At 43.8% G+C, this 23,495-nt stretch overlaps 2 protein-coding genes across 9 annotated transcripts in view; one reads left to right on the top strand and one right to left on the bottom strand.

Moving 5' to 3' along the window:
- The window catches only part of LOC130283978 (zinc-binding protein A33-like), a 112,673-nt gene that overhangs the window by 42,002 nt on the left and 47,176 nt on the right, over window positions 1-23,495 (bottom strand). For all 5 annotated transcript variants that reach the window (XM_056533816.1, XM_056533821.1, XM_056533819.1 and 2 more), the window contains exon 3: window positions 15,464-15,611. The gene's annotated coding sequence lies outside the window, so the exon portion shown is untranslated. The remainder of the gene's footprint in view (window positions 1-15,463; window positions 15,612-23,495) is intronic.
- LOC130283980 (zinc-binding protein A33-like) overlaps window positions 1-23,495 on the top strand; it is a 34,770-nt gene that overhangs the window by 6,756 nt on the left and 4,519 nt on the right. Inside the window, exons 2-4 of one of the 4 annotated variants that reach the window (XM_056533825.1) lie at window positions 10,441-11,316; window positions 13,123-13,218; window positions 20,111-20,177. In XM_056533825.1, the coding sequence (XP_056389800.1) occupies window positions 10,441-11,316; window positions 13,123-13,218; window positions 20,111-20,119 (981 nt within the window). In that variant the 3' untranslated portion in view covers window positions 20,120-20,177. Of the gene's footprint in view, window positions 1-10,440; window positions 11,317-13,122; window positions 13,219-20,110; window positions 20,236-23,495 lie in introns of those variants that run through there. The other 3 variants (XR_008846895.1, XM_056533827.1, XM_056533826.1) reach the window with 3 other exon arrangements.

Here is a 23,495-nt window from a genome sequence, read left to right as displayed (position 1 = left end):
CCCCTATCCAAAGGATAGGGCATAAGATGTCAGATCGCGGGGGTCTCGCTGCTGGGGACCCCCGGGATCTCGGCCGCAGCACCCACCTCAACGGCTTCCGACAACGCTGGAGGCTTCAGTTCCCGACCACGCGAGTGAAAGAGCGTGACGTCATGACTCCGCCCCTGTGTGATGTCACGCCCCGCCCCTCAATGCAAGTCTATGGGAGGGGGCGTGACGGCCGTCACGCCCCCTCCCATAGACTTGCATTGAGGGGCGGGGCGTGACGTCAAGCTCTTCAGCTCGCGTGGTCGGGATCTGAAGCCTCCAGCGTTGCCGGAAGCCATTGAGGTGGGTGCTGCGGCCGAGATCCCGGGGGTCCCCAGCAGCAGGACCCCCGCAATCTGACATCTTATCCCCTATCCTTTGGATAGGGGATAAGATGTCTAGGGGCGGAGTACCCCTTTAATACTCTGCATATGTGGTCACAGCTAGCATTTCATTTTATATTTTATACTTGTACATTTTATTGTGTATTTTATATATATATGGTCTAATGTGTGTTTCTGGCAAGGGCCCTGTCAGAACACCATTTTATTTTTATTTATATTGTTAGTAATTAAACATTTATATTGTGAACTGGTCATATCCGGTGTATTTTTAGAATTATATACCGGGAGGACTGTTTTGCTATTTTTTGGCCCGACGGGTACGTGCAGCACAGGCTACCTCGGTATATCATTTTTTAGTGGTGTGAGCCGCTCACAATTTTCTTTCCATTGTGCGAGAGAAATAAAATGAAGTGATTTTCCCACAGCGACCAATCACAGCTCAGCTTTAATTTGACCAGTGCTCGTTAGCTGAGCTGTGATTGGTCGCTGTGGTAAAATGACTTTATTTTTTCTCTCACACGGGTTGATAAATCTGGGCCGTTATCTTTATGATAATAATACGAAATGATTACAACGATACCCACATTATGTAGGTTTTGTATTATTTTACTACTTTTACAAAATTATAGATTTTTGTAGGAAAATGTGTATGTTTCAAATCATCCTCTTACCCCTATAACTCTTATTTTTATGGGGATGGATGAGGGCTCATGATCTGTAGTTTTTATCGGTACCATTCTTGTTCAGATTGGACTTTTTGGATCTTTTTTTTTTTTTTATACATTTTTATATATGAAGGTATATGAAGTGACCAAAACTCAGCAATTCTGGACAAATGATTGATGTCATTCCAAAGCAAAATTGGTGGCGCAAAAAACAAACCCTCATATAGTTCTGTAGGTGGAAAATTGAAAGCGTTATGATTTTTAGAAGATGAGGAGGAAAAAAAATTCAAAAGCTCCGAGTCCTATATTAAAGTTTTCTCAGCATTTTTTGTCCCTTTAAGGAACTGTCACATGTCACCTTTTGTTTACAAACACTGAACAATGCTGTACTATAGCACCGCATTGATCAGTGTTATTGGTTTTCTGTTTATACAGGCTGCCTATCTGACGCCAGGTAGGGACCCTACAGCCTTCCTCTCAGCTGATTGGGACTCTGCGATTTTGTCGCTGTGGTCCCAATCAGTTTCCCTAACTGACTAGCACGTGTTTTAACACTTTTAGACACTGTCATGAAGGGTTAATGTCGGACATCAGCCTGATTGGTGATGTCTGGCATTAGCCGAGGGTTCCAGCTAATGATTTATACAACACGGTGGGAGCAGGCACTGTGCGTACATGTTTGCCTTGCGTCCTTAGGGCTCATTCACACGGATGGATCCGCAGTGTATTTTACGGTGCTGATCCTCCGACAATGGACCCTACAGTGCTGCCTCCATCTGTAACTGCTCATAGCGGCAATCCACCGCTACGAGCAGACATGCTTCAATGTTCGAGTCGCCGCGGCCTAGATCAGGGAGCAGGGGGAGCAGCAGAGATGTGTGCAAGTATACTGCGCATGAATGCGGCGACTCGCACATCGCAGCGTGTCTGCTCATAGCGGCTGATTACTGTAGGGTCCATTGCCGGTGGATCCGCAGCATAAAATACGTTGCGGATCCGTCCGTGTGAATGAGCCCTTAGGGTACGTTCACACGTACAGGATCTGCTGTATATTTTCTGCAGCTGATTTTACTACCCATGGGTTGCAAAATTAGCTGCACAAAATATGAAGCAAAAATATGCAGCAGATCCTGTACATGTACCCTTAAAGGGGTACTCCGGTGCTTACACATCTTATGCCTGATCACGGGAGTCAGCTGAGGACGCCCGTGATCATGCACGCGGCACCCCGTTTGTAATCAGTCCCCGGAGCTTGTTCGCTCCGGGTCTGATTACGGTCGACCGCAGCTATCAAGCCCCCTCCCATTGGCTTGCATTGAGGGATGGAGCGTGACGTCACACAGGGGCGGGGGTGTGACGTCACATGCCGCTGGCCCTGCGGTCAACCGTAATCAGACCCGGAGCGAACACGCTCCGGGGACTGATTACAAACGGGGTGCCGCGTGCAAGATCACGGGGGTCCCCAGCTGCTTTGGATAGGGGATAAGATGTGTAAGCACCGGAGTACCCCTTTAAGGGGTTAAAGGACATCTGTAATGCTCTGAACTTTATCCCCTATCCAATGCTCTGAACTTTACCACCACACCATGATCACATATTACCACCACACGATGATCACATATTACCACCACACCATGATCAAATAATACCACCACACCATGATCACATATTACCACCGCACCATGATCACATATTACCACCACACCATGATCACATATTACCACCACACCATGATCACATATTACCACCACACCATGATCACATATTACCACCACACCATGATCACATAATACCACCCCACCATGATCACATAATACCACCACACCATGATCACATAATACCACCACACCATGATCAAATAATACCACCGCACCATGATCACATATTACCACCACACCATGATCAAATAATACCACCACACCATGATCACATAATACCACCACACCATGATCAAATAATACCACCACACCATGATCAAATAATACCACCACACCATGATCACATATTACCACCACACCATGATCAAATAATACCACCACACCATGATCAAATAATACCACCGCACCATGATCGCATATTACCACCACACCATGATCACATATTACCACCACACCATGATCAAATAATACCACCGCACCATGATCACATATTACCACCACACCATGATCACATAATACCACCACACCATGATCAAATAATACCACCGCACCATGATCACATATTACCACCACACCATGATCACATAATACCACCACACCATGATCACATAATACCACCACACCATGATCAAATAATACCACCGCACCATGATCACATATTACCACCGCACCATGATCAAATAATACCACCACACCATGATCACATATTACCACCACACCATGATCAAATAATACCACCACACCATGATCAAATAATACCACCGCACCATGATCACATATTACCACCACACCATGATCACATATTACCACCACACCATGATCACATATTACCACCACACCATGATCACATATTACCACCACACCATGATCACATAATACCACCGCACCATGATCACATAATACCACCCCACCATGATCACATATTACCACCGCACCATGATCACATAATACCACCACACAATGATCACATAATACCACCACACCATGATCAAATAATACCACCGCACCATGATCAAATAATACCACCACACCATGATCAAATAATACCACCACACCATGATCACATAATACCACCACACCATGATCAAATAATACCACCACACCATGATCACATATTACCACCACACCATGATCAAATAATACCACCACACCATGATCAAATAATACCACCACACCATGATCACATAATACCACCACACCATGATCAAATAATACCACCACACCATGATCACATATTACCACCACACCATGATCAAATAATACCACCACACCATGATCAAATAATACCACCACACCATGATCACATAATACCACCACACCATGATCACATAATACCACCACACCATGATCACATATTACCACCACACCATGACCACATATTACCACCGCACCATGATCGCATATTACCACCACACCATGATCACATATTACCACCGCACCATGATCAAATAATACCACCGCACCATGATCACATATTACCACCACACCATGATCACATAATACCACCACACCATGATCAAATAATACCACCGCACCATGATCACATATTACCACCGCACCATGATCACATAATACCACCGCACCATGATCACATAATACCACCGCACCATGATCACATATTACCACCACACCATGATCACATATTACCACCGCACCATGATCACATAATACCACCACACCATGATCACATATTACCACCACACCATGATCACATAATACCACCACACCATGATCACATAATACCACCACACCATGATCACATAATACCAGCACACCATGATCACATAATACCACCACACCATGATCACATAATACCACCACACCATGATCACATAATACCACCACACCATGATCACATAATACCACCACACCATGATCACATAATACCACCCCACCATGATCACATAATACCACCACACCATGATCACATATTACCACCACACCATGATCACATAATACCACCACACCATGATCACATATTACCACCACACCATGATCACATATTACCACCACACCATGATCACATAATACCACCACACCATGATCACATATTACAACCACACCATGATCACATAATACCACCACACAATGATCACATAATACCACCACACCATGATCACATAATACCACCACACAATGATCACATAATACCACCACACCATGTTCACATATTTACACTACACCATGATCACATATTACCACCACACCATGATCACATATTACCACCACACCATGATCACATAATACCACCACACCATGATCACATATTACAACCACACCATGAGCACATAATACCACCACACCATGATCACATATTACTACCACACCATGATCACATATTACCACCACACCATGATCACATATTACGACCACACCATGATCACATATTACCACCACACCATGATCACATAATACCACCACACCATGATCACATAATACCACCACACCATGATCACATAATACCACCACACCATGATCACATAATACCACCACACCATGATCACATATTACCACCACACCATGATCACATAATACCACCGCACCATGATCACATAATACCACCGCACCATGATCACATATTACCACCACACCATGATCACATATTACCACCACACCATGACCACATATCAAATAAGAGGTTAATGCCAGGCATCGGGCCAATCAGTGGTGCCCGGTATTAACCCTGGGTCCTGGCTGCTGAAAGCAGTCAGGACCCATGGGGTTTGAGTCGTGCTCAGCTTGTGAGCGCGCTTCAAACCCTAGTAACAGGACCAGGGCATACAGGTACGCCCTTGGTCCCCAACAAGTTAAAGGTTAATTATGACCGTGTACATGTACTTTCTGTTTGGTAATAAAGGAGGGAGATTTATCAAAACCCGTCCAGGGGAAAAGTTGTTCTGTGGCCCATAGCAACCAATCAGATCGCTTCTTATATTTTTGACAAGGCCTCAGCAAAATGAAAGAAGTGATCTCATTGGTTGTTATGGGCAACTGGGCAACTTTTCCTCTGCACAGATTTTGATAAATCTCCCCCAAAGTCTTGGATCTTCCGACCTCACTGGACTCCTTCTTGCTGATAAAACTACACATTACAAGGGTTAGAATATGTCAGTCAAGTATTTAAATGTTTCAAAAAGTCAAACATTAAAAAAAAAAATGTAAATTGGGTATCCATATAATTGTACTGACCTGATGTCAGTTTTATAACAAAATGAACAGTTTAAAGGGGTATTCTGGGATTTATTTTATGTGACTATACTACAGGGGCTGTAAAGTTAGTGTCGTTCATAATATAGTGTCTGTACCTGTGTGTGATGGTTTTCTTGCAATTCTTCTTCTGTGATTTTTGCCCCAATGTTTATTTTTAACAGCATATAAAATGAGTGTTGCCTCAGGTTTTCCAAGGTTGCTGTGTGGCCCAAGACATTACATCACTAGTCATGTGTTTAAAGGAAGCCTGTCTGCTTCAAAGGGTGGAGCAAGCGCTGGGTGGGAGGACGATCATGCTGTTATTGCAACAGCTGGAGGCCCCCTGGTCAGAAAACACTGGTCTATTGCCTTGAAGAGATGACGGGTGTGTTTCAATGGGTGGGGTGGCTGATCAGTGGGAGGGAGAAAAGTCACCTCACACTTTCAAACAAGGAATGATGGGATTTGTAGTATAAGGGAACAAACTCCAACAGGAAATAGCTAGTTCACAAAAAGCTAGCCACAGCATTATGGTAATCTCACAACATAGCCGTTTAGCCCTTCCTAAGCATGCCCATTACTGTCTGGCAGGTACGTACTAAAATCACCTTATGCTGGAGAACCCCTTTAAAAAGAAACCTTCTCCAAATTAGCAATATTGCTGTTTGTTTTTAATTTCACTTAACAAATGTAAATTTTTTTTAACTTTCACTGTATATTTTATGGAAAAATGAAGGGTGTCATTACAAAGTAAAATTGGTCCTACAAAAAATCATCTCTGATATGACACTGTTGATGGAAAAATAAAAGGGATATGGTTGTTTGAAGGCACAAATAAAAATAAAATGCAAAAACGATAATTGTCCTGGTCTTTAAGGGGAATCCGTCAGCTTTATATCATGCTCTGAGCTGCAGACATGGGCATATAACAGATAGGATGATAATAAAAGAACAATGCCTGTCTCTTAGCTGATGGCTGTTTAAGCGAAGTTTAAAAATCATGTTTTTCTTCTAAGCTGAAGAGTCGCAGATGCCTGGCTGAGCTGCAGCATGCATGCCTCCTCCCTCCCCCACCCTTCCCTGCCCAGCATGCTTGGGTTTGGGAGAGAGGAGGTGTGTATGCTGCAGCTCAGCACAACCTCTATGACTTTTTTACTTTGCAAAATGCCATCAGCTAAGAGGCAGGTAGTGCTTGTTTTATCTCCTCATCAGTTATCTGCCCGTGTCGGCAGCCTTGAGCACGATATAGAGCTAACAGATTCCCTTTAAGAGGTTAAAGATAAATGTAACTTAGTTTACTTAAAACTTGTGTGCTACTGGGAGGGGGCAGTCACGCCCCCTCCCATAGACTTGCATTGAGGGGATGGGGCGTGATGTTATGAGGGGGCGGGGCTATGACGTCACAAGCTTCCGGCGCCGGCTCCAGGGTTCGGAACAGTTTGTTCCAAACGCTCAGCAGCGGAGTACCCCTTTAAAATTGCACTACTCAATTATAAATGATTAACCCATTATGGATGCAGCCAATTTGGCCTTCAGGATAAAGACCCATTTTTCAAATTGGACCTAAACCTTTCGTGAAACATTGTGATTTATGTTAATGAAAAATGTAGGTTAATGGCTTCAGCAATCATTTTGGGATCACTGCTTTTGTGAAAATTTGGAACAAAATTAGCATTTTTTGGAAACTCAAATTCTCCTCTTTTTAGAAATCCAGTCATGCCGCATAAATTAGTTAATAAAAAAAAACACAATTACAATATGTCTAATTTAGGCTGCCATCATTTAGTAAACGCCCATAAAATTTTTTAGGATATTAGAGGGCTTAGAAGTTCGGCAGTAACGTTTAAAATCTTTATGAAAATTTCCAAAACTGATTTTATTTTATTATAATTATTATAATTTTTTTTTAAGGGACCAGTTCACTATAAAAGTGGATTTAAGAGGCCTGTATTCTAGAACCCCATGAAGCACCTCATTTAAAAAATCTGCACCCCTCAAAGAATTAAAAACAAGATTTAAGTATGTTGTTAACCCTTTAGGTGGTTCACAAGAATTAAAGCAGTTTTCAATTTTAATAAATTTTATTTCTTTTACGCAGCAGGTATTAACATGAAAATGAAATTAGATATTTAGAACTCCAGTCCTGTAGTTTTTAAAAATATCTCATGTGTGGACCTGGTGTGCTACTTAAAGGGGTACTCCGCTTGAGACGGCGTCGGGAGCTTGTGACTTCATAGCTCCGCCTCCTCCTGACATCACGTCCCACCCCCTCAATGCAAGTCTATGGGAGGGGGCGTGACAGCCGTCACGCCCCCTCCCATAGACTTGCATTGAGGGGGCTGGGCGTGACATTATGAGGGGGCAGGGCTTGTGACATCACGAGCTCCCGACACCGGCTCCAGCGTTCCAGCGTTCTGAACAGTTTGTTCCAAACTCTCAGCAGCGGAGTACCCCTTTAACTCACACACAGGGCTCAATTAAAGGAGCACCACATGGATTTCTTCCTATTAGGTTGTTTTTCAAGCACCATTTTGGGTTTTAAGGTGCCAAAGCATAAGAATCCGCACCACTCAAGGAAGGAGTAGTGTGCTTTTAACCTTCATAAATTCATGACTAAATTTGAATTAGCCCTTAAAAAGGAAAAAAAAAAATCCTATTTTTTATCGGCCGGGGTCACGGTGGTTGAATCCCCACTGATCACCAATTATCTATCCCATGGATGGGCCATGAATTGTAATCTTGGGATAACCCTGTAAAAATCCTCTTGTTGCCATAACTTTTTTTTTTTCAAGTTGTGTGAGGACTTGTTTTTTGCAGGCCAAACTGCAGATTTTATTGGTCACATTTTGCGTTACAAAGAAAAATGTATATACTTTTTCAACTTTTTTTTGCGCATGAGAGATGAAAAATAGTAAATGTCTTTTTTTTTTATTCACGATGTCCCCCGTACAGTATAAGTGGCATGATTACTTTATTCTGCAGGAAGTTTCGGTTACAGCAATACCTAATTTACAGAGGTTTTTTGTGTGGGGGCTTGTTTTTTGCGGTACAAGCTGTTGTTTTTAATGGTACCATATCTGTGGTACTTGCCACCTTTTGATAATTGTTTTTTCACTTATTTAAAGACAATGTGACCAAATTAATAAATTTTTGCATGTTTTTTTTCTTCTTCTTTTTCTTACGGGTATAGGAATCTTTAGTTAAAGGGGTACTCCGGTGGAATTCTTTAATTTTTTTAATCAACTAGTGCCAGAAAGTTAAACAGATTTGTAAATTCTATTAAAAAAATCTTAATCCTTCCAGTACTTATTAGCTGCTGAATACTACAGAGGAAATTATTTTCTTTTTGGAACACAGAGCTCTCTGCTGACATCACGAGCACAGTGCTCTCTGCTGACATCTCTGTCCATTTTAGGAACAGTCCAGAGCAGCATATGTTTTCTATGGGGATTTTCTCCTACTCTGGACAGTTCTTAAAATGGACAGAGGTGTCAGCAGAGAGCACTGTGGTCATGATGTCAGCAGACAGCACTGTGTTCCAAAAAGAAAATAATTTCCTCTGTAGTATTCAGCAGCTAATAAGTACTGAAAGGATTAAGATTTTTTAATAGAAGTAATTTAAAGTGATACCTTAAAGGAGTACTCCGGGGAACTAAACCTATAGCCCATCCTTTCCCTCTCACCAACCTATTTATTTGTCTAAATATCACCCATTAGCTATATAGAGCAGTTTCCCTCTTTCAGCTGTCACTTACAGGCAGGGAGTGAGAGAAAGATGTCATATTCAGATGCCGCTTGTCTTTGTGCAAAGCCCTCAGTGTGACCTAGCCCCCACCCTCCTGGAAGACAAACACCACGTGATTTCTGTCTTCACAGTAACACCTCCCCTCCCCCTTCCCTCCCTGTGTGATGATCTTGCCAGGAGAAAAAAAGCCCAGTCTCCTCAGCACATAACACTGCTCTTTGCCTGCTGTAGATTTAATCACTGATTGCTGCCATTCAGAGCATAGCATGATTTATTGCTGGAGGAAAGGATAGTCTGAAAGAAACGACATGTACAGTGTGTTTAGAACAACACAGCATGCACACAGATAGTGAAAGTAATTGGCTGGCAGCCATTACATAAAGCTGCGCTGACTTCAGGGAGTTATTGGGAGGTATTGTGATGGCTTTGGAGCATTTTTATTTTTATTAACTTCCCAGAGCACCCCTTTAATAATCTATTTATTTTATTGGACAAAATCTGTGACTACTACTAACTTTAGTTTTAGTCTCTTAACTCACCTGTCACATCTAGTGAAGTAAAACTGTGCAGGAACCAGATTTTATGAGCTGCTCGGACCTTCTGGATTTTCCATGCCATTGTTTCTCTGTTGTTTTTCTTCTCTTTTTCATGTTGATCTGTTTTTTTCTCAATCTCTTTTGTACTTTGCTTACATAGTCAAGTATAACATTGGTATTTTCAGTTGTTCTGCACTATTTTTAAATTAACTGGTTGAGTCTCATTCCTGCACAAGGGAGTATCCAATCTGATCAAAACTGAAACCAATTTTCTAGGTCTTGGTTGTTTTGTCTCCTTCAAGACTTCACCGAGCAATACTTCAGTCCACCATGGCCAGTCGGAACACAGGAAACATCATGGACGACCTCACCTGTCCGCTCTGTCACCAGATGTTCAAGGATCCAGTTGTTCTGCAGTCATGTGGCCACAACTTCTGCCGTGGTTGCCTACAAGGGCAACAAAAATCTGGAGACATGGAAGGCCAGGATAAAACATGTCCCATCTGCCAGCAGATATGCCCAGTCGACATGTATTTCCCCAACAGAGCATTATGTAAGTTTGTAGAAAAGGTTAAAGAATCAGAAAATCAAGAAGTTGTAGGTCAAATGATGGCGGCTCCTCGTGACATCTCAGACCAACTCACCTGTGGCCTGTGTCACAAAATCTACAGAGATCCGGTTGTCCTACAGACATGTGAACATAATTTCTGTCACGAATGCCTGCAGAAGAGGTCAACAAATCAAGAGGACACATCATGCCCCACATGCCAGAAGAAATGTCCTAAGGATGGCTATGTTCACAACGTGGTCCTGGCCAAACTGATAAAGAGGATGAACCTTCCAGTAAATCGGGAGGAAAAGCAAGGACAGAAGAAAGGACAGGAGGAAAGGCAAGGACAGGAGGAAAGGCAAGGACAGGAGGAAAGGCAAGGACAGGAGGAAAGGCAAGGACAGGAGGAAAGGCAAGGACAGGAGGAAAGGCAAGGACAGGAGGAAGACAAAGCAAAGGATCTGGAGTGTAAAGAGCACAAGGAAAGGATTTCGCTTTTTTGCCTAGATGACAAAACATTGTGCTGCTTGGTGTGCAGAGATTCCATCCGACATGTTCATCATGATTTCCTTCCTCTGACAGAAGCATCAACTATGATGAAGGTAAGAAGGTCCCCAGAACGTGGTACAGGCTGAGGGTCAGTGGACATCTGTATAGAATGTTTTGGGTTGGAAACACTATTATGGGAATCGATAGTTTTAGCCGATCACTTCACCAGGAAGAATTAAGTGAGAGGGGAGTCACATTGAGTATCTAGCACTGCAGAATCTTATAATGATAACTGGGGATGTCCTTATACCCATACTGGTATCGGTATCGGGGCTGATACTAGCCATTTTCATGGTATCGGGGACTCGTTTAATGTCCCCGATATCATGCCCGATACCTGGTGCCACTCTGCTGCCCCGTTCTTCCGTCCGCATCATAGTGTTCCATGGAGGAGCATGTGACACACACGTCACTCCGCCTCCTCCCCTGCGCCCAGCGTAACGCTACGCAGGAAGCAGAGTGACGTGTATGTAACATGCTCCTTCATAGGACACCATGATGCGGACCGGAGGACGGGAGAACGGGGCAGCAGAGCGGCAGCACCCGACCCGAGGAGGTGATCTGCCTGCAAGGAGGGGGCTGCTACTAATGTCTAAACGCGGGGGGGGGGGGGGTGGTGCTGCTGCTGTCTAAAGGGGGTGGCCCAGCTGCTGTCTAAAGGGGGTGGCCCTGCTGCTGTCTAAACGGTGGGCCCTGCTGCTGTCTAAAGGGGGTGGGGGCTGCTGCTGTCTAAAGGGGGGGGGGGCTGCTGCTGTCTAAAGGGGGTGGGAGCTGCTGCTGTCTAAAGGGGGGGCTGCTGCTGTCTAAAGGGGGTGGCCCTGCCGCTGTGTAATAGGGGGGCCCTGCTGCTATCTAAAGGGGGGGGGGCTGCTGCTGTCTAAAGGGGGTGGCCCTGCTGCTGTCTAATAGGGGGGGGCCTGCTGCTGTCTAATTGGGGGGGGGCTGCTACTGTCTAAAGGGGGGGCTTCTGCTGTCTAAAGGGGGGCTGCTGCTGTCTAATGGGGGGGGCTGATGCTGTCTAAAGGGGGGGGGGCTGCTGATGTCTGAAGGGGGTGTCCCTGTTGCTGTCTAAAGGGGGGGCCTGCTGCTGTCTAAAGGGGGTGGCCCTGTTGCTGTCTAAAGGGGGGCCCTGCTACTGTCTAAAGGGGGGCCCTGCTGCTGTCTAATAGGGGTGGCCCTGCTGCTGTCTAATAGGGGGGGGGGGCTCTGCTGCTGTCTAATGGGGGGGCTGCTGCTGTCTAATGGGGGGGCTGCTGCTGTCTAAAGGGGGGGACTGCTACTGTCTAAAGGGGGGGCCCTGCTGCTGTCTAAAGGGGGGCCCTGCTGCTGTCTAAAGGGGGGGCCTGCTGCTGTCTAAAGGGGGGGGGGGGTGCTGCTGTTTAAATGGGGGCTGCTACTTATGTCTACATGTCTACAGGGGGCTGCTGTCTACAAGAGGGGCTGCTACTAATGTCTACAAGGGGGTACTCCCTACTATTAAAGACAATCTTACAGCAGAGTCACCTGCACTAACTTGAATTTATAGGTAGATAGGTCAGGTGACCCGGTTTCTGCCGCTCCTCACCATGTGATCATTCTTCTCACCCACAATGCAAATTCCCTGTTCTGCCCAATGGAGAAGAGAGAAATCTTGGCTCATACTACAGCGGCCGCCTCCATTGTACAACAAGGACCCACATATCATACGGTAAACAGCGCCAGAAACCGCGTCACCCTGGGGTCAGATTCCCTTTAATATATAAGTACTCGTACTTGGTATCGGCGAGTACTGGAACTAAAGTATCGGTACTCGTACTCGGTCTTAAAAAAATGGTAGCGGGACATCCCTAATGATAACTGCAAAATAATTCTCATTTTAGGTTACATTGTCTCTAAATATCATCAAGCAACTGGAATTACAAGATAAAGTCATCAAAATGAGCAAGATGCAGGCGGAGAAGATGACAGAACATCAGGTGATTGTCTCTTGTCTTCTGAAGTCCATAGGAAATAGGGATATATCTTCTGTATATAGAAGTCAACTGAGGGGAAAAAAGGGGGTGTTCCCTTGTGTAGTATATTAAAGGGTGTGTATCCCACCACCGCACCAAAGTGATATACTGACCTGCCGGAATTGTGCTAGCGATATGGAAGATGTGGAAGATGAATCGTAAATGAGCTGCCGCATAATCCTACTTCTTAATGGAGGGGATCAAAAGAATAGGCGCTGCTCAGAACTGGCATAAAACCGTCTCCAGGCGATGCACAGGATGACAACGACATTATTTGGCTTACAACTAGACAACGCGTTTCTGCACTAACATGTGCCTTCCTCAGGTCTACCAGAGTAACTGATGCAGCGTCCTGGTTTGGATCTGTGCGGCCGTGTTCTGTCAGGATCCTGGATGTATACTGTATATAACTATATATCTCCTGTATATAGTGATATGGACCATGCTGGTATAACCTGGTATATACTGTATATAATATATATGTACAGCTGGTATAAGTCATATATCTCTTATATATATAGTGATATGGACCATGCTGGTATAACCTGGGTATATACTGTATACAATATATATGTACAGCTGGTATAAGTTATATATCTCCTGTATATAGTGATATGGACCATGCTGGTATAACCTGGGTATATACTGTATATAATATATATGTACAGCTGGTATAAGTTATATATCTCCTGTATATAGTTATATGGACCATGCTGGTATAACCTGGGTATATACTGTATATAATATATATGTACAGCTGGTATAAGTTATATATCTCCTGTATATAGTGATATGGACCATTCTGGTATAACCTGGGTATATACTGTATATAATTATATATGTACAGCTGGTATAAGTTATATATCTCCTGTATATAGTTATATGGACCATGCTGGTATAACCTGGGTATATACTGTATATAATATATATGTACAGCTGGTATAAGTTATATATCTCCTGTATATAGTGATATGGACCATTCTGGTATAACCTGGGTATATACTGTATATAATTATATATGTACAGCTGGTATAAGTTATATATCTCCTGTATATAGTTATATGGACCATGCTGGTATAACCTGGGTATATACTGTATATAATTATATATGTACAGCTGGTATAAGTTATATATCTCCTGTATATAGTTATATGGACCATGCTGGTATAACCTGGTATATACTGTGTATAATATCTATGTACAGCTGGTATAAGTTATATATATCTCCTGTATATAGTGATATGGACCATGCTGGTATAACCTGGTATATACTGTATATAATTACATATGTACAGCTGGTATAAGTTATATATCTCCTGTATATAGTGATATGGACCATGCTGGTATAACCTGGTATATACTGTATATAATTATATATGTACAGCTGGTATAAGTTATATATCTCCTGTATATAGTGATATGGACTATGCTGGTATAACCTGGGTATATGCTGTATATAATATATATATGTACAGCTGGTATAAGTTATATATATCTCCTGTATATAGTGATATGAGCCATGCTGGTATAACCTGGTATATACTGTATATAATATATATGTCCAGCTGGTATAAGTTATATATATCTCCTGTATATAGTGATATGGACCATGCTGGTATAACCTGGTATATACTGTATATAATTATATATGTACAGCTGGTATAAGTTATATATCTCCTGTATATAGTGATTATGGACTGTGCTGGTATAACCTGGGTATATACTGTATATAATATATATGTATAGCTGGTATAAGTTATATATCTCCTGTATATAGTGATATGGACCATGCTGGTATAACCTGGTATATACTGTATATAATATATATGTGACTGGCAGCTCGTAGTGTTTAGGACTCCAGCATGAGTCTGAAATGCTTGCTGCCAGGACTGGTAGGGAGACCCCTAGTGGTCATTTCTTCAAAGTGGAAAATTAAATAGAAAGAAGCATATTTTTTAATAACATGGAATTGTGAAGTTATTCTGCATACATTAATCTATAATATATCAAAAGTTTTTTTTGATGAGAGATACCTTTTAAGAGAGTCAAGAGAATAGTGGAGCGGCACTTGCACTGTTGGAGGGGTTAACTTGACCCAGCTAATTACAGACCTGTGTGAACCTTTCCTTTAAGGTGGATGCGGTGGTGTAAAGTCCCAGGTACAATGCAGTATAAATGGTAAAACAGAAGAATAGGAGACAGCACTCACCATCCAGTAGAAAACTTCTTTACTGTAGATTAGGCATAAATACAGCGTGTAAGGCAAACTTTAAAGAGTAGAGGCAGAGGTGATGACGGGACAGTGCTGTTTGGCACGCTTAGCTTCCACAAGGCGACACCACGAGGGTAATTAACCCCTGTCAAAATATAGAAGATACTGCTAAGTATAAGAGCAGCATCCAGACCCAGTACACCAAGCGTTGTCCCTAAATCTGGTCATCACATTAAAGCCACCAAAAACCCACCAACTTCAGCGGATCGGCTGACCATTTATGTGTATGGGGGAACTCCAACTCCCGCTCAAAGGCAGCTGCTGGGGGAAAGGACATTTATTTATGTTGGCTTTCAATGGTCCTATCCTTTAAAGGGGTATTCCAGGAAAAAACTTTTTTTATATATATCAACTGGCTCCAGAAAGTTAAACAGATTTGTAAATTACTTCTAATAAAAAATCTTAAAGGGGTACTCCGGTGAAAACCTTTTTTCTTTTAAATCAACTGGTGGCAGAAAGTTAAACAAATTTGTAAATTACTTCTATTAAAAAATCTTAATCCTTCCTGTACTTATTAGCTGCTGAAGGAAATTCTTTTCTTTTTGGAATGCTCTCTGATGACATCACGAACACAGTTCTCTCTGCTGACGTTATAATAATAATAATAACACTTTATTTATTGTTGTCCTTAGTGGGATTTGAACCCAAGTCCCCAGCACTGCAAGGCAGCAGTGCTAACCACTGAGCCACCATGCTGCCCTTATCATACATCTGCTGTGCATGGTTGCTAAAATGGACAGAGATGTCAGCAGAGAGCACTGTGCTCGTGATGTCATCAGTGTTCCAAAGAGAAAGGAATTTCCTCTGTAGCATTCAGCAGCTAATAAGTACTGGAAGGATTAAGATTTTTTTAATAGAAGTAATTTACAAATATGTTTAACTTTCTGCCACCAGTTGATTTAAAAGAAAAAAGGTTTTCACCGGAGTATCCCTTTAATCCTTTCAGTACTTATGAGCTTCTGAAGTTAAGGTTGTTCTTTTCTGTCGAAATCCTCTCTGATGACACGTGTCTCGGGAAACGCCCAGTTTAGAAGAGGTTTGCTATGGGGATTTGCTTCTAAACTTGGCGTTTCCCGAGACACGTGTCATCAGAGAGGATTTAGAAAGAAAAGAACAACCTTAACTTCAGAAGCTCATAAGTACTGAAAGGATTAAGATTTTTTAATAGAAGTAATTTACAAATCTGTTTAACTTTCTGGAGCCAGTTGATATATATATATATAAAAAAAAGTTTTTTCCTGGAATACCCCATTAATTCTCAGGGAGATAAGTCGTCTCCAGAAGAGTCTGGCGTCAGCTTTCTTCCCTCCCTCTATTCAGAATAGATGGACATTCAGCCAAGCGAAGACTTGTAAGGGGAGATCATGAGAGAAAGCTGTTGTTCACCTGAAAAGTATGGCCCGCTTAAAGGAGTAGTCCAGTATTGGAAAACTTATCCTCTATCCTAAGGATAGGGTATTGGTTTCAGATCACGGGGGTCCGGCCGCTGGAACCCCCTGCGATCTCCCGTACGGGGCCCCCGGCTCTCCGGCCAGATAGTGCGTGTTGACCACTGCACGAAGCGGCAACCGACACGCCCCATCAATACAGCGAAATGGCAGAGCCGGAGATTGCCTAAGGCAGCACTCCAGCTCTCCCATAGAGTTGAACTGAGGGGGCGTGACAGCCGCCGCTTTGTGCGTTGGTCAACACGTGCTATCTGGCCGGAGAGCCGGGGCCCAGTATGGGAGATACGTTTCAGATTGCAGGGGGTCCAACCGTGGGGTCCAACCCCCCCACGATCTTAAAGGGGTACTCTGGCCCCAAGACATCTTATCCCCTATCCAAAGGATAGGGGATAAGATGTCTGATCGTGGGGGTCCCGCCACTGGGGACCCCCGCAATCTAGTATGCAGCACCCACCTGTAAGTACTGCCGGAAGTGCTGGAGGCTCTGAGTCTTATGCCTCCCGACCACGGGGACGGAGTATCGTGATGTCACGACTCCGCCCCCATGTCATGCCCCACCCCCTCAATGCAAGTCTATGGGAGGGGGCGTGACGACCGCCACGCCCCCTCCCATAGACTTGCATATGAGGGGGCGGGGTGTGACATAACACGGGGGCGGAGTCGTGACGTCACGATACTCCGTCCCCGTGGTCGGGAGGCATAAGACTCAGAGCCTCCAGCAGTACTTACAGGTGGGTGCTGCATGCTAGATTGCGGGGGTCCCCAGCGCCGGGACCCCCACGATCAGACATCTTATCCCCTATCCTTTGGATATTTAAGGTAAAAACTCCAATATTTTTTAAAGACATATAGTAGAGAGAGTCTTACAATTACTTTATCTGCAAAATAACAATATTTTTGTTGGCGACAGTGCCTCTTTAACCCCTTAAGGACCACAGGTTTTTTTCATTTTTGCACTTTGGTTTTTTCCTCCTCCCCTTCAAAAAATAAATTTTCCACCTACAGACCCATATGAGGGCTTGTTTTTTGCAGCACCAATTTTACTTTGTAATGACATCAATCATTTCACCACAAAATGTATGGCGAAACCAGAAAAAAATATTTGTGAGTCTCAATTGAAAAAAAAAAAAAAAAAACCTTCATTTTGTAACTTTTCGGGGCTTTTGATTCTGCACAAGTATTTTTTGTAAAAAATGACACCTTCTCCTAATTCTTTAGGTCCATATGAATGAAATGATACCCAACTTATATAGGTTTTATTTTGTTTTACTTCTGTTAAACAATGAAAACTTTATGCACAAAAATTAGTAGGTAAAAAATTTCCTCTTCTGACCTATATAACTTTTTTAAATTTTCCGTTTCCATTTATTTTTAGAGTATACAAAGTGACCAAAAATACGCAACTTTGGACTTTTGGTATTTATTTACGTATACGGCATTGACCGCGTGGTTTACTTAACATGATTATTATTTTTATAGTACATTTACGCACGCTGCGATACCACATATGTTTATATATTTTTTTATATGGAATTTGGGAAAAGGGGGTGATTTAAAATTTTAATAAGGAAGGGGTTAATGTGTTTTTTTTTTTACTTTTGTTAAACTTTTTTCCCACTTTATTAATCCCCTTTGGGGACTTTTAGGAGGAATCATTAGATTTCTCATACAGATCAATAGAGTTCCATAGAACCACATTGATCTGTGTGATCTGCGCTCGATTGATAAATCCTGGTCCTGCCAGGCATTATCAATCCAAGAGCCGAGACCAGAACAGAAGGAGAGGTAAGTCCTCTGGCTACCTCAGCAGAGGATCACCCCATGGACCACCATGAGTGTTTAAATGTTCCTTTAGACTAGGGATCGACCGATTATCAGTTTGGCCGATATTATCAGCCATTATTCACGATTTTGGACGTTATTGGTATCGGCAATTACCTTGCCGATAATCCGATAAGGCCTCGTCCCCCGCTCCGCCCCCACCGCACCCCCCACCACCGCACCACGCCGCACCCCCCACCACCGCACCGGCCAGAGACTGCCTCTGCCGCTACCCCATTGCCTCCCCCATCCCGGTTTTATAATTACCTGTTCCCGGGGCCCGGGGTCCGCACTCCACCGATTATCGGTATCGGCCTTAAAAAAACGATATCGGTCGATCCCTACTTTAGACACCACTGTCAGCTTTGGCAGTGGCGATCTAAAGGGTTAATAGCTGGCTGTCGGCTATTAACACCGGCCCTCAGCTACAAGAATCAGCTGGGAGCCGGCCGGTATGGCGCAGGCTTGAGTTGGGAGCCTGCGCCATACATGGTTAACGGCACAATGACAAGTATACACGTCCATGGTCGTTAACCAATTAAAGGGATACTCTGGTGAAAAACTATTTTATTTTTTTTCAATTCAACTGGTGCCAGAAAGATAAACAGATTTGTAAATTACTTCTATAAAAATCTTAACCCTTCCAATACTTAGCTGCTGTGTGCTCCACAGGAAGTTGTGTAGTTCTTTCCAGTCTGACCACAGTGCTCTCTGCTGACACTTCTGTCCATGTCAGGCACTGTCCAGTGTGTGTTGACCAAGATTTTCTATGGGGATTTGCTCCTGCTCTGGACAGTTCCTGACATGACTGATGACATGGACAGAGGTGTCAGCAGAGAGCACAGTGGTCAGACTGAAAAGAACCACACAACTTCCTGTGGAGCATACAGCAGCTGATAAGTACTGGAAGGATTAAGATACTTAAATAGAAGTAATTTAGAAATCTGTTTAACTTTCTGGCACCAGTTGATTTGAAAAAATAGCTTTCCACCGGAGTACCCCTTTAACCCTTGCACTTCCTTAATATACAGAGGTAGTAGTGTAATATACAAAATAACAAGTTATACAAGTGTTTCCCACCCAGTGTGCCCCCAGCTGTTGCAAACTACAACTCCTAGCATGCCTTGAAAGCCTTTGGCTGTCCGGGCATGCTGGGAGTTGTAGTTTTGCAACAGCTGGAGGCACATTTGTTAGGAAACACTGGTTTATAGACTTGGAGAGAGACTCCTAAGCCACACGACAATTGTATACTACAGCAACTGGTAGATGGTCCCGGGACTCTGCATAATCCCAGTGTGTTCTGTTGTTGTTATAGTCACTGTAAGACAAAGGAAATGGAAGAAAACCTCAATGTGGTCAACAAGAAACCACGAACAGGACTCTTCAAGGGGCCCTACGAGTACTACGCCTGGAGGAGGATGCTGTCTGTAGTCCAACCAGGTAATCTGATCATCTGTCTATAGTGAGTGCAGCTCTGGACTATAATACAGGATATAACTCAGGATCAGTACAGGATAAGTAATGTAATGTATGTACACAGTGACCTCACCAGCAGAATAGTGAGTACAGCTCTGGAGTATAATACAGGATATAACTCAGGATCAGTACGATTCCGGACAAAGATTGACTTCGTCCGCGTAGCGCAGACCTTGCCGTAAGTGGAGGGTTTTTAGGCATTGCAAAGCCCGATAATGAAGCGGGGCTGGGAAGATTGCCTGAATGGAGGCCGATAGTAAGCCGACAATGCGTGAAATGACTCTGAGCAATACCCGGCCCTTCTTCAAAACCGCCCTGATTTCCTTGCGAATCGAGGCCAGTTTGGACTTGGGCAATCGAAGAACTGCTTGTCTGGTGTCCACTAAGAACCCCAAGAACTCCATTTCCTGAGCAGGGGAGAGAATTGACTTCTTGTGATTGATGAGGAAACCTAATTCCTCCAGCAATGTCACCGTCCATTGTTTGTGTAGATTGGCCTGTGTTCTGGAACTTGCCATGATTAGCAAGTCGTCCAGGTATATTATGAGGCGTACACCTCTGCATCGTAAAGCGGCTACCACGGGCTTCATTATCTTGGTGAAGCACCATGGAGCTGATGATAGACCGAAAGGGAGGCAAGTAAATTGCCACATTCGGTCCCTCCATTGAAACCTTAGAAAACGTTGGGAAGAAGGATGCATGGGCACTGTTAGATATGCATCCTTTAGGTCCACTTTGACCAGCCAATCTCCTGGAATCAGAAGGTCTCGCAGTAGATGGATCCCCTCCATTTTGAAGTGACGGTATGTCACGTGTTGGTTTAACTGCCTTAAATTTATCACTGGTCGATAACCCCCATCTTTCTTCTTGACTAAGAAGAGGTTGCTTACAAACCCGGTTGATAAGGGGTCGACCTCCACTACCGCCTGTTTTGATATCAGTTCTTCTAGTTCTATGTCTATGAGGCGTACATTCGTAGGTGAAAAATGAATGGGGTGTGGTCTGATGTTCATGACCGGCTTTGAGAAGAAATCTATGTGATAGCCCTCTACTGCCGCTAGTATCCAAGCGTCTGCTGTAATCGTGGACCAGACGTGGATAAAATGTCTCAGCCTGCCCCCCACAGGTATGTGTGAATGACAGTGTAGCAGGATACTCACCGGTGGGTTGACGAGATCGGGGGAAGCCTCTGCCACCTCGTCCTCTCCATGGGCGTCCTCGAGGAGGGAAAAATAGGGCCAGCTGTGCCACAGGAATGAAGTACTGCTGCTGCACGGGCGAGTATGATTGAGCGGAAGGTCTAGGGTAGGCCCTGTAATAATTGCTCCGGTAGGCAGATCGGCCTCTTCCTCTGCCGGCCTTGTTAAAAACCTTGGTCCCTGTAGCGGACTTCTTCAGAGAGGACTGGGCCTTATCAAGGCTGTTAAAGAGTCCTACAAATCTGTTTATATTTTTCATCAAGTCATCACCAAACAGGAGACCATCAGCTGAAGGTCCTGGTTCAGACTCCGCCAGATGTGAGAGTTGCGGGTCGAGTCTCATTAAAATTGACCTGCGTCGTTCAGTAGCACAGGTCGTGTTGGCTGATCCTAAGAGACAGATGGCACGTTTTGCCCATCCCCTTAATTGGATTAAATCCACTGGTTCTTCCGTGGCGGCTGCCTGCTCCGACAAGTTTAAAATCTTGGTCAGCGGACCCAGTAGATCGAGAATACGATCCTGTATCGTTTTAAAAGATCTTTCAATGCCTTTTTTTTTAGCATATTTTCCTGATTTTGTCAGATATTTAAGAAGTACTGGGTCAATTTCAGGTGTAGTGGCAACTTTCTTAGGAATGAATGGTCTGGGGCATTCCGCCCTCAATTTGTTCCTATTTGTTCTATCCAGTGTTCTCCTTGTCCAGTATTCGACATACTGGGACACTTGTGGGAGTGGAGCCCAGTCCCCTGATCTGGGATGGGAAATGGCATCTGGATTGAAAAATGGCTCCCCTAGGGAGTCCAAAATGGCCTTGGATGGTAAATCTGGGTTGGCTTCCTTACAGGTAGCCGTAAGCCCAGCCTCCTCATGCTCTGATTCAGAGTCAGTGTTTACTACCACTTTGGACTCTTCAGATGATGTATCGTCTGACTCTTCATTGAAGGAGTCCGGCTTAGCCCGTCTGGCGGGTCTAAATCTCTTTTGGGGTATCTCCTTGGAATCCAAGGGTCGCTCAGTATCAGGATGGCTGGGGTGGCAGGCCGAGGAAGGTCCTGCCTCATGCATGGATTGTACTTCCCCTGCTGGGGAGTCGGAATAGGCATTCAGGTGCCTACGTTTATAAGGAGCTTTGCCCTTTTTGACAACCTCAGGCTGAGCAGCAGAAGGGTTAATGGAAGATGCTAGAGCTACTCGAACTGATCTGCTTATGAGATCTTGTATTTGGGCAGCCGTGAGTAGTTGGGGAGTCTCAGGGGTTAATCCCGGACCTGTCATCTCACTGTGGGGAAGGTTAATGTTAGCTTCCTCTGCCATATTAAAGAATTCTGTGAGACTCAAATCAGTAGGACACAGATCACTCTGAAGTCTGTGAGTGCTCTGTGATCAGGCCCAATTAAGTGGAGAACAATATATATAGTCTAAGAAAAACCTACAGTATATCTAGAAGTATACCGCTCTCCTCACCGCTCGGCAGCAGACTGACGATGCGATGAAGAGGAGGTAACTATAAGCAGACTTGCGCCGTAATCTCGCAAGCATACCGATGCGATTACTGTGATTGGTTAAGCGGCCGCTCCTCGTAGGAGGCACGCCCCTCTTCCGCCAACAGACGCGCGCGCTCGGACCGCGGCGGGAAAGATGGGAGAAGACGGAGAGTGAAAGAGAAAATGGCGCCTATACAGGTAGACAGACTAGTAAGAAAAGAGGAAAAAACAGGAGGACAGCGCCGGGGAATAGCACCACGTTCCTGTGCGATATATATATATATATATATATATATATATATATATATATATATACTAAGAATAAGTTACAGATAGAAGTGAAGGAAATTAAAGTAATAGGTAAGATGTGTAAACACATAAGGAAATAGAAAGAAAGAAAAACATGAAATTGAAGAAAGATAAGTGCTTATCTAACCAAAACGCGAATCTTCATACAATTCTACCACAGTGTATACTTATAGGTACTACAATACTTATCTTATCTCTGCCATGAGCAGAAAGAAGGAGGAGGAGATGTCC

The sequence above is a fragment of the Hyla sarda genome, chromosome 8 (genome assembly GCF_029499605.1).
Source record: "Hyla sarda isolate aHylSar1 chromosome 8, aHylSar1.hap1, whole genome shotgun sequence".
NCBI lineage: Eukaryota > Metazoa > Chordata > Amphibia > Anura > Hylidae > Hyla > Hyla sarda.
Note: the sequence above shows the minus strand (reverse complement) of the source record. Positions and strands in the feature narration are given on the sequence as shown.